Source organism: Gobius niger (genome assembly GCF_951799975.1).
Source record: "Gobius niger genome assembly, chromosome: 21".
Taxonomy (NCBI): domain Eukaryota; kingdom Metazoa; phylum Chordata; class Actinopteri; order Gobiiformes; family Gobiidae; genus Gobius; species Gobius niger.
Window position 1 is genome coordinate 19,869,142 of NC_136872.1, and position 12,281 is coordinate 19,881,422.

The 12,281-nt window shown below is 42.3% G+C and overlaps 1 protein-coding gene across 1 annotated transcript in view; it reads right to left on the reverse strand.

The window, feature by feature from the left end:
* Positions 1-12,281, reverse strand: part of shroom4 (shroom family member 4) — a gene marked incomplete at its 3' end in the record, with an annotated part of 114,019 nt that overhangs the window by 68,613 nt on the left and 33,125 nt on the right. Inside the window, exon 2 of the mRNA XM_079579860.1 lies at positions 93-244. Coding sequence (XP_079435986.1) covers positions 93-244 — 152 coding nt within the window. The remainder of the gene's footprint in view (positions 1-92; positions 245-12,281) is intronic.

The following is a 12,281-nucleotide window of genomic DNA, read 5'->3' on the forward strand; positions in this document are numbered from 1 at the left end:
CACAACCCAAAGGAGAAATCAGCATTTTACTCTAAGAAAAATACAACTCTAGGCTTTGTTCTGCCGCCGATGGAGTAAAGCAGATGATTTACCTCCGCACGGTGAGCTTGAGCACCCTGTAGGAGCCTTTGATGAGAATGAGCGCCTCCTGTCGGCTGCCGTAGAGAACTGTCCCATTGATGTTGATGAGCTCGTCCCCCACACTCAGCTTCTCGCACAGGGCGGCCTTCCCTCCGTCCTCGATCTGAGGAAACACACACAGAGATAAGGCATTACGACACCAGAGCAGATCATGTCAACAGTGTTTATAACGGATCTGACCAGTTCAATGCCACGGTCGATGGTGGGACACTTTTCAAAATGGAGATTGAAACTTGAGAGTACAGGTGGGAAATAAGCAGATTTACAATATTGAGTTGATCAATGTCGAGAGATGTGGAAACATTTCTGGAACTTGGAAAAAAAATGCAGGAAAAATGGGAAAAAATAGGGAAAAATTTGAGGGAGAAAAAAAAAAGAAGCCAAAAAATGGGGGAGGGATGCAGAAAACAATTGAAGAAAAGGTGGGGAAATGGGAGAAAATAGGGAAAAATTGGGGGGGAAATATAAAAAAGTTAAAAAAAAAATTGGAAACAAAATTAGGAGAAAAAATTCTGGAAAATGGGGGAAAGTTTGGGGGAAAAAGGGAAAAAATTGGGGGGAAATTGGGTGAATAACAACAGGAAGCATTTGGACTGCATTTGGGGTTTCGGAGCGCCGCATGGTTTTATACTTTTTATACGTCTTTGCTGTGGTTATGTGAAGGTTTGGTGTATTTGTTTACTTTGAGAGTTCAAAATGGTCCTGAAGAAAGCAGCTTTTTAAAGGGGGGGTATTATGCAAAATCGACTTTTTCAAGCTTTACATCATGTTATTATGTCATTCCCTCATTAACAAACATGCCTGAAGTGTTGCCTTGGCACATTCACGTATTTTTGAGTAATCTGTAAAAACTCTGATGGCGGCCATTTTAGGGATAGGTTTGCCTGAGTCCTCCTAGGAACGCCCCCACCTCCTGGAGACGCCTCCGAGCTTTCGCCACCAGCCGAGTAACCAACCACTGCTCCTCAGCAGAACCCCCTCCCCACTGATGCCACAGACAGCGTGTGGAGGGGGCGTGTCTGAAAGGGTCAGAGGTTCTTAAAGAGACAGAGGCCGATTTGAAGACATTCACTACAGCCATTTTGAGAGAGCAATTTTATACAAGGCAGTTATTTTAATTTACTGCATTTACAGACCAACAGAAGGTTTCGTCATCATTGTAGTGTGATATAGACTGGTGCTATGTGATTGAAAAAAGCATAATACCCCCTCTGTAAAGATGAACAAAATGCTAGATTATCAGCTAAACCCATGTGAGACCACAAGAGGAGCTGCAGGAAACAAGGAAGATGGTGAAAGACCGTTGTGGAGGGAGGGAGCTGCAGGACGAAGAGGTGGAGGGGCTGATCAGTGCAGGACACCACGCTCTGAGACGGGGACCGGCCCAAAAATAAGGAAACTGTTTTCTATTTTCTACTATTAAGGGAGTTGTGAGTTAAATTCTGAGGGCAATATGTCTTGTACAATATCAAAGCCAAAAGCCATGGAAAAGACTTGAAACCTGCGTAATGACCATAGCAGTAGGTACAGGCTCCACTAATCTGCAACAGATAAAGAAGCACGAGCGGATTATATGAATGAAAGTTACATAAGTGTAGAAAAATGGCTTCTCAAACGCCTATTATTAGCCTACAAGTACTTAGCATCTCATAATAAAGAAGTCAGTCAAAGCTGGTTGTCCCGCTGCCAAGTGAACTCCCTTTGAAACCCCACTTTCGGATGCAGTTTCGGGACTCTGTCTGGTAACCCACGGCAACAGCAAAAAAAGAAGTGCATCTTCCCCCAAAAAAACAGGCACCGATCGTCCCACATAAAGCTGCTAAATTCCTGCCCCGGTCACGGCGCAGCAGCTCACGGTGTGAAAACATTCCTGGGATAGTTTTTTAAATGTGTGGTGCTTCATCACAATCTGGAGATAAGGAATAAAAGATGAGGTGAGAATATTTTACAGGGTATTACAAGTGAGTGTTGATAAGGGAAGTCAAAATATATCTTCAGTTTGGTCGATTTTCTCACCACAACAGTTAATACGGGCCGATTTCAAGTCCAAATACAACATTTGTATTGTCAGTGCGGATTTATTTACTTAAGATTTGCTAACAACCCATCAAACAGAGGAATGAGGGGAACTTTACTCTTCAAAGCAAATTGGAAACAAAGGGCCATGCAGCCATACTGTACCAATGGGTCATGAGTGAGTCACAGTTCAATGGGACATTTTCTCCTTAACGTGACTGAACAAGGCTCAGGGATAAAGATCACTTTCTGCCAAAAGAAAAAAAAACCTGGTTTGATATATCACATGTTGATAGATATCCTGCTGTATTTGTACTGTAAAAGCCCTCAGTGTTTTCTGAAGCGGGTGCCCAGTTCAAGATCCAGTTCAAGATCAAGATCAAGATGGAGGCCGTCTCTCCAGGTCTCAGATCCAAAGCCTTTCTCGACCTTTCACCTCTGCAGGAATCAAAAAAACAAAGTCTGCTTAACACCTCTTAACCGAACCAAGCACATTTTCTACAGTTTGACTTTACCCAAATCTAAAATCTTTGTGGAAAAAATTGTCAAATTAGCAACCAAAAATGAGCCGAGAATGAGGATGAAAACGCAACAAAACACCACAAAAAAGTGACGAATATGCAACAAAAAAGCCACAAAAGAGCAAAAAAAAAGCAATAGTCAGTTTTGTACCTCTTAGCTTTCAAATGAGGCGTTGCACTGACCTACAGGCTGTAAACTTTTAGATTTGGGCAAAGCTGAACTGGGGAAAATGCACTTGGCTAAAGCAGAACTAAGTAACTCTTGCCCCTAGAGGCCATAAGTGCCACTGCAGGTGTTGTAGCATGTCGTGTTTTTTACTCATTAATTGTCTGTGAGAGTAAATACTACACTGACAGAAAAGAAAAAGGGAGAGAGGGATATTGTACATCCAATTACACAATGGAGATACTGTTTAAGTGGTGCTAGCCCGCAGTTAGCTTTGCTCGTTAGCCTGTTAGCTTCTTCTACGTGATTCTACTAGTGTACATTGGTGACTCCGACCCAGTGCAGGAAAACTGCAATTGTAGTTTTCTGGCCAGAGACACCAGGGGGAGATGAAAGACCACCCCAATCATAGCATGAACACTTGTATTACCCCCAGAGGGACTACGGAAAGGATTTATTAAGGTAAACAAGTTACTTAGTACTGCTTTTAAGACGGGAGTAAGAGGTTAAAGGGAAGAGCGAAATGTGGTAGAACATTTTCAGCCCGTTGTCCAAAAAAAGCAGAAAAATGGCCCTTTGCTCAAAAACCCGGGGCGGAGCTCGTCGCATTCGACACAATGTTTATGTTCAATTATCTCTAATGAGGTTTTAGAGTATATAAATAAACTCCAGACTGGAAAGACTTTAGCAGGTCCTTAATGTTCATAAACAAAACGCCCGGTTTGCTAAGTCAAATACGCAGTAGTTTGACGACCTCCTACGATCCGCCGTGGCAGAAATGTAAAAGGCTTTGTCCGCCTCTGTTTGTTCCTGGCTTGTTCCTTTTTGTAAATCAAGTTAAAATCCTAACGGTTATCTCCTGAACATATGCATGATTTTATGATACCCAAAGGCGACAGCAGTTCTCGTCTGAAGTGCGGTAAACAACAGACTCGCTTATTCTCTCCCCGTCTCATGTGACTTATGAGAGTGACGTCGGTTTTGTCGTTAAATGTGTTTCGAATGCAAGAGGAAAAGCAGCCTAGGCAAACCTGCATCATGTGGAGTCGTCTGACTGGATACGCTTACTTTTCTCTTCTCCGATAAGGAAGTGTTTGAGAACCTTTAAGTAAGTTTTTCAGCGAATTGTGTCAAAACAAGACTTAAAGGGACAATACGGAGTCCTATGGTGTCAAATGAGCTCAGACCTGTTCACCACAACTGCCTCTAAAATCCTGTCACTTAAAAAGTTGTTACTCCGGGTCCGATGGGCCGTCATGCAGGAGCTTAATATAGAAACTGCAGTTATGCGCAAGACCTGAGGTGGCAGTAATGAGTATAAAATGGCCAACTTGCATGTAGTCTCTTTAAAGAAAGACTAGGACCAAAACAAGCCTATGATTGAACTTGAAGTTAGTAAATGTTTAACCTCTTAATCTCGACATTTTCCCCAGCTTACAGACTATAGCGTCTCATTTGAAAGCTAAGACCTACAAAATAAGTGTTTGAAGCGTTTTTTGTTCTGTTTTCGTCTCTTTTTTGGCAGTTGTGTTTTCATTGTTTTTTTGTTGCTGTATTTTGTTGATTTTTCATTGCTTTTTTTTGTTTGCTTTTCCGACACTTTTTTCCCAAGAAACTTTTAGATTTGTCTCAGCAGAGATGCCCAGACTTCCCGATCCACGCCCACCTCCTCCAGCTGTTCTGGGGGGACCCTGAGGCGACACCAGGCCAGCTCGGAGACATAGTCCCACCAGCGTGTCCTGGGCCTTCCTGGAACATCTCCCGCGGGAGGCGACCAGGAGGTATCCGGAACAGATGCCCTAGCCACCTCAGCTGCTCCTTTCGACGTGAAGAAGCAGCGACTCTACTCCGAGCTCCTCCCGGGTAACTGAGCTCCTCACCCGATCTCGAAGAGTGCGCCCAGACACCCTGCGAGAGAAACTAATTTGGGCCGCTTGTATCCACAATCTTGTCCTTTCTGTCAATACCCTTAGTTCTAAAAGTGCATAATCATATTCTAAAATACCACACAAGCTGCAATAAACATGAAATGTAATGTAACTCAATTTGCTTCAGTTGGAAAGCAGTTCTACAAAGAAAAACCAGGGGGGGAAATGCCTATAAATGTATCGACGATAAATATCGAGCCCAAGATAAACTAATTATCGTGACAGCCCTATTCATAGGTAAACTTGTCTTACCATTTTGGGGAATCTGGTCAAACAAGAATGAAATAAAGATCACACAAATGTTCAAGTATACGAGCCTGTGACTGCAAAACTACAGCACCACCCGAGTCCCACAGCTGAAGTCCACAGTAACGCCTGGCAAACTCGTATCTTATCTCATCTGAAGGGGGCAGCGTTGCATCATCCCCAAACTATGCATCTCCTCACACCTAATCTCCAGTTCAAAATCTCCAAAACGAAGCAACCACACCAAATATGGCCACCGCCTCGCTCGACCTTATTCCCCTGCCTCTGTGCAATCTCACATGTGCCCCACTTTCCCTGGAGGCTGACCGATATAGTTGCTTGTATGTGTTTTGTGAGTCAACGCCGGTGCCCACGCTGCTGCTGCTGCTGCTGTGGGACCTCCAGACGTGCGGTGAGGTCAGTGCAGAGGGAGAATAATGCCCCTTCTGTGCGCTACACCTCTCACACCCTTTTGAATTTAGTCCTTACCGGGGCAAATTCGTGGCATTTAAAAACATGGGAATCCCCAAATGTTAGGTCGTTGTCAACGCTCAGCCGTCACCTGACAAACCGGACGACAAAGCTCTCTTTAACGGGAATACTTTGCTTTTAAGGGTGCAAGCCTAAAAAAAACTTGCATACCCTGTTAGGAAATAAGGGCTGCAGTGAGCCTTTACTCCACCCAGAGGCCTGAAGTGGGATTACAGGCAGCATAATATGAGAAAGATGGCTCTAGTCCAGTGTTTCTCAAACAGTATGGCTTCAGGACTTCACTTCCTTGTCCTTAGACTCTCTTATACTGCAAAGAAAAACTTAAAACCCCAGTGAGAGAAAAGAGAAACCTCGGGGAGAACCACAGAAGGAGAGATCCACTGGACAGACCCAGGGCTGATGGGAGTCCCTCTGCAGATGGGGCCAAAATCGAGGAAGAACCTTGTTGGAGCTTCAGTTCTTGTTGTCCATGAATTGAAATTGTATTTTTACCACAAACATCTAAAGTGACATCCTTTGAGGACATGTTGATGGAGTAAACTTGAAGTGAATGTTTGTAGGAGGTGCTTAGTGCTAACTCTGCTTTCTAATTGGACGAGACACAGACAGATGTTTATGATATTAACAAAACACTACAAATCCTTACTACAATTTTTCCGATACCAGAACTTTAATGTTACTTGGTTTACGATACTGATACCTGAGGATACCGATACTAAAATATTTCTCATCTAGAATCAGAAAACAGAACAATGTCGTTCACTCCATAAAAGACTATTTCCTTTAAATTTGTATCATTTATTTGAGGTTAAACAACAAGTGACTTCCTTTAATGCTGTCCCGGGACCAACAGGCCATTTACTTAAATTTTTTCAATATTCAATTCAATTCAACTTTATTACAGACTCAAGGTCCAAAGACCCATAGATATCATATAATAAAGGCGAGATGTCTCGTCCGCGCTGCTGGCCAATGGAGGTCGACGTCGCACACGGCGGCCATCTTGCCACAGGGAGCTCGCTCACTCATATCATTGTGTTTTATGGTGCACATACTTTTTAAATAACCATAACTTGCTCAATTTTCTACCAATTTTCAAACGGTTTGGTTTGTTAAAAACGTCAGAGATGTAGTTATGACACTGCATACACATGAACATGATCAACATGTTGTAAGAAACCAAACTGCTTGTAAATCCGTCAAGATTTCAGCAAGATGAGAGGATTTGTGTTCATGCTGATCACTCACTTACTTGAGCCAGAAAGCTTCCCTGTGGCAAGATGGCCGCCGGTTATGCCGGAAGTGACTCCGCCTTGCAAATATCTATGCAAAGACCTACAAGTAGTACCTGAACTTTTTGTTTTATATATAAATGGAACCCAGAACTAGCCTAACTTTAAAAACAAAGTAGCTTCTGATCAAAAATACTACATTTTGTGTCATTTTTGCTCTATTTGAGGCTGTTTCCCAGAGAAGTCGCACCAGCCAAAAATTGCACAATGAAGAAGAAAAAAACACATATTACAAGTCGCTCCAGCCTTGGTAACTGCACAGTTGACAAGCCTCTCCCGGCAGCACGTTGTTCAGCACCCATTTGCAAACTCGTTCCTCTAGCTGTGGCTTTAGCTTTTAGCTCGCAATTAGCTTTTTGGTTTTCTTCATTGAAGTAAGAGTAACCGCAGCTTTTTGTCAGTCCCTCGTGAAGTTTTTTTTATATTTTCAGTTATACAGTAAGTCCTTTATTTATCATTGTACAACCGTGCAGGAGTAGCAGATACTGGTACACAAGCCTGGAGCGCCCCCTAGCGGCCGTCAGTGTGAAGATAGCCAACATGTGAAACTATATATTTTGATATATAAGTCGCACCTGAGTATAAGTCGCACCCCCAGCCAAACTATGAGAAAAAGTGTGAGTTATAGTCCGGAAAATACGGTGGTTGTTTCAGCCCTGTCCACTACAGAAAAATAGTGAGTCAAATCAGTCTTTCCCATGACAATGAAACAAAAAAGTACAAAAAAAGATGCAGATTTTAGAAGCAAATTCAACGCCTTAAAAAAGGGAATCCCCAAAGTTGCTCGCGGCTCATAAACACCACATCGTCATCACCTGACAACAACCAGGCTCTGCATCAGATTACTTCAGGATAATAGTTGTTGTGGAAAACACGCCATGGCAAACGTCTATAAAACTGCAGGAGATGTAGCTCCGGCTAAAACAACACATCTGTTAGCTCGAGAGGCAGTTGCTAAACATTCAAAACCTGACATTAGCGAAAGGTCGTGCCTGAGAAAATGACTACTCTGGGACGGACCGGCTTTGGGAAAGTTTAAAAAGGTTTGTATACACGTGTGGCCTGCACCGCAAACGCATGGGAGCAGAGGAGCAGGAATTAAATCCGAGCCAATGCACGCAGTCTGTTGAGGAAAAGCTGGCTCATTCCGTCGACTGCGGAGATGTCAGGAATTCGATGTTGTTTTAAAGCACATGTGCGAGTCCGCAAGCCGTCCGCTGGCCCGAGGAGAAGAGAGGGAAACAGTTGATCATTTGTTTTAGTGAAGATGTCCCGGGATCACGAGAAGGATCGGCGCTGGAAGAAGTGTGTCATGTGAAGAAAAGTGGGCTACGCTTCATAATGAGCTCACACAAGGAGCGACGTCTGAAGGAGGTCGTTTGGAGATTTCAGCACGACTTAGACGGGCTACAGTAGCACTTCGTCTCAGGGCAAGAAGATTCAGGTTTTTATCCCCAAACTGAGAGGGTCTTTCTGTGAGGGGTTCTTCTGGATTCTCTAGATCAGGGGTTCCATGTACCCCTTGAGGCCTTCTTTTATATTCCGAGTACCCCCAAAATGAGCATCTTATCGTCATTATTCAGTATTCAGTAGCGTGTTATGTTGAAAATGTAGCTGAAATACTGTAAAAGTCAAAGCTTTTGCTGAAAATACATCATTAAAACTAACTATTCTTCTATTTATCTATATTTATTTCCTGAAAAACTTAATAGAAACACTACCTGAGTCTCTTAACCTCCCAATCCCCCCCTGAACCCAGCACTTTCTAGTTTGGCTTTACCCAAATTTAAAAGCTTCTTGAAAAAAGCATCTAAAAATGAGGATGAAAAAGCAACTAAAAACTACAAAAGAACAACAAAAAACGCTTAGAAATCGTGATAAATAAAAGCAGCAACAACAAAGATTAGATCAGTTTTGCAGGTCTTGGCTTTCAAATGAGGCGTTACACAGGCCTGTAGGCTGTGAGCTCCAGTCGAGAAGCTTTTAGATTTGGGTAAAGCTGAACTGGAGAAAGGTTTCACAGAGTGCTTTACAGATTACAACATTTAATAATCGAAATCGTAATTGAATTTCCATTAATTGCACGGCCATAGAGGTAACTATGACTATGACACTTTAACAACTAGTTGATGAAGCCGTCATTGTCCCGACAGGTTGCTTCATGCTTTGTGAGCCCGGTCTGCCCCCCCACTGTCTGTGCCCATCTCTCAACGGGACAACACCCCTGGGGGAGGGAGAACAACACAACACCCCTCTGCTATTGTGCACTTCTGTTCACGTCCCGAACATAAGAGCAAAGCCGCGAGTGAGTTTGGAAATGAACGGCTGCCAGAACAAACTACGACAGAACTGAGCCAACAACTGCCCAGTATGAGGTTTTACTAAAGTATAGTTTATCCTGTGACACAGCAACAAAGTGGACAGTCTTCACGAGCCATTTGCAGCTTTGAATAGACGAGATGCAAGTTGGTCATTTTAAACTCACTACTGCCACCTCAGGTCTTACGCGCAACTGCAGCTTCTATATTAAGTGACACCTTTTTGAGTGACAGTGCAGGATTTTAGAGGCAGTTGTGGTCTGAGCTCATTCTACACATTAGGATATTGGTGGAACCTGTAGGGTGAGGAAAATACTTATTTTTTAACATTTTTAAACTCTGTATAGTCCCTTTAAGATTACATTGAAATGCAAAATATTAAACACCTGCAACAAAGTGTGTCTTTTGGATTTTATGTCATTAATCGCTTAACCCCTTAACGCTGTGTCGTTAATTCACGAGTCACGACAAACCACTTCCTGCAAGACTCCACTTAATTTAGCATCAGCTTGAAAGCACTGATAATATATTATTTTATATAATTGGAAATAAATTCAGGCGTTAAGGGGTTAACCCCCACCTTCACGAAGTGCATTTTCTCTCTGATCTTCGTATCAGCAAATAAAGGTTACCGCCTACAGGCCAGTGTAACGCCACATTTGAAAGCTAAGACCTACTAAACTGATCTAAATGGATCTTTTTCGTCACATTTTTGCCACGTTTTCATCACATTGTTTTTGCTATTTTTCTGTTGGTCTTTCATTACTTTTCTGTGGCGCTTTTGTCTCTTTTTCATCCCTTTTTTGGCACTTTTTTGTTGCGTTTTCAACTTTTTCTGTTGTTCTTTTGTGGCTTTTTTTGGTCATTTTTGCCACATTTTCATCACTTTCTTTTGACATTCTTGTTGGTCTTTCATTACTTTTCTGTGGCTCTTCTGTCACTTTTTCATCATCACGTTTTTGTTGCTTTTTCAACCTTTTCTCTTGCTCTTTCATTGCCATTTTTGTCGCAATTTTGCCACATTTTCATCACTTTTTTTGCAGGTTATCTGTTGCTCTTTTATCGCTTTTTTGTCACTTTTTCATCACTTTTTTCATCACGTTTGTTGCGTTTTCATCCTCGTTTTCCTCTTGTTTTGTTTTTTTTTACTATTTTGACACTTTTCTCAAGAATCTTTTAGATTTCGGTCAAGTCAAACTGGAGAAACTGTGCTTGGTTCAGGTGGGAGTTAAGAGGTTAAATCCAAAACAATGAAAGCAAACTTAGCTGATTTGTTTATGGGATCAAAAAAAGAATAAGGAACAACTAAAACTATGTCCAAAATTCTCTTCTCAAGTTTCGTGGCTTTCTCCAAACGCAGCCACACCTTGGGAAACGGCCGCCTGCCCAGCCCAGGAGGAGCACATTTCAGGTCCCACAAAGCCTCCTTTTCTCTCCCGCCGGTGTCCACCCAAAGATAGAAGTGCCCACAATGTTGGAAACCCATGAATAGATAAGTCCCCGCCGGCCCTGCCTCACTCTCATATAACCGCCGCCGCACCGGCCCCTGTCAGCCTTTGCCCCGGGGTCCGCCAATACACCCACGTCCAGACAAGGAGCTCTTTATCGCGGCGGGAGGAGGGGAGCGTCCCCGAAAGAAGAAAGAAGTGTCCCACGCTCCGAGCGGAAAGCCACAACAGCAGAAGCTTCGACCGCCGCCACGGGCCGCGGGAGGCGCCTGGAGGGGCCACTGTCCCGAGTCACACCTGTGATCAGAATAAACTCCACAGGTATTTCATGACCTTCTCCATTGCACTGGTTTCCAAAAAGGGGCAATATTTGTGCATTGAGGTGAAGTAAAAAAAATAATCTTTCTAATACAAATGAATAAACTTGACAAGCTGCTCAAAACTACAAACTGCAAATACTTTTCACAGTGGGAGTCAGGAGTTGTTCGTTAATACTACAACCTGGTAAAACACGCATGTGCAAAAACATATAAATAACATTAATAAGGTCATATTAGTCTGGAATGACTCACAAAGCTCTTGTGAAAAACATGGACTTGCAGCAGCCTGTAAGCAGCTGACTGGATCAAGAGCATCTAATTTTAGCCGACCACAATGACGAAGGAAGATCTCTAATGTCTAGCAATGATTAAGCATACTTTTTAACTGCCTTTTGAACTCAACTGAAACACTCTTAAAAAGGTACTTGAATTAAGAGTGTTTATGCTGATTTTGAGGAGGGTTGGACTAAGATTTGTTGTCCTTAAAGCAGTACTAAGTATCTTGTTTACCTTAAAAAATCCTTTGAAAAACCCTCTGGGGGTAATACAAGTGGTAATGGGATGATTGGGAGGTCTTTCATCTGCCCCTGGTGTCTCTGGTCAGAAAACCACACTTCCAACTTGACTGACACCGGACCGGAGCCACCAATACACACTAATGGAATCACGAAGAAGAAGCTAACAGGCTAACGGGCAAAGCTAACTGCATGCTAGCACCACTTAAAACAGTATTTACAGCCAAGTTTGAGTGAAAAAAAATATTTCCTTTGCATAACTGGTTGTACAATATCCCTCTCTCCCTTCGCCCTTTCGTGTAGTATTTACTCTCCAAGACAATTAATAAGTTAAAAAGTTGCAACTTGCTACAACACCTGCAGTTGCGCTTATGGCCTTTGGGGCAAGAGTTACTTAGTCCTGCTTTAAAGCCACACCACGTGGCAATTCACACAATAAATAGGAATAAAATACAAGTCTCTATTTGATGACAGAGATTCTTATAGTTTAACCTCTTAATTCCCGCCTGAACCGAGAGCATTTTCTCCTGTTCAGCTTTACCCAAATCCTGTAGGCCAGTGTAACACCTTATTTGAAAGGTAAGACCATCAGATACTGTTTCATCACTTTTTTTGTTGGGCAGTCATCTCATTTTTGTCAAATTTTTGTGACTTTTTTGTGTGACTTTTTCGTAAATTTTTTAGATTTTTTTGTCCATTTTTTGTCACTTTTTTGTCACTTTTTCGTCAAATTATTCGCATTTTTTTGTCAAATTCTTATAACTTTTTTGTCCATTTTTCGTCCATTTTTTCTCAATTTTTCGTCAACTTTTTTCTCAATTTTTTTCCCATTTTTTTAATTTTTTTGTACATTTTTTTTTACATTTTTTTGTACATTT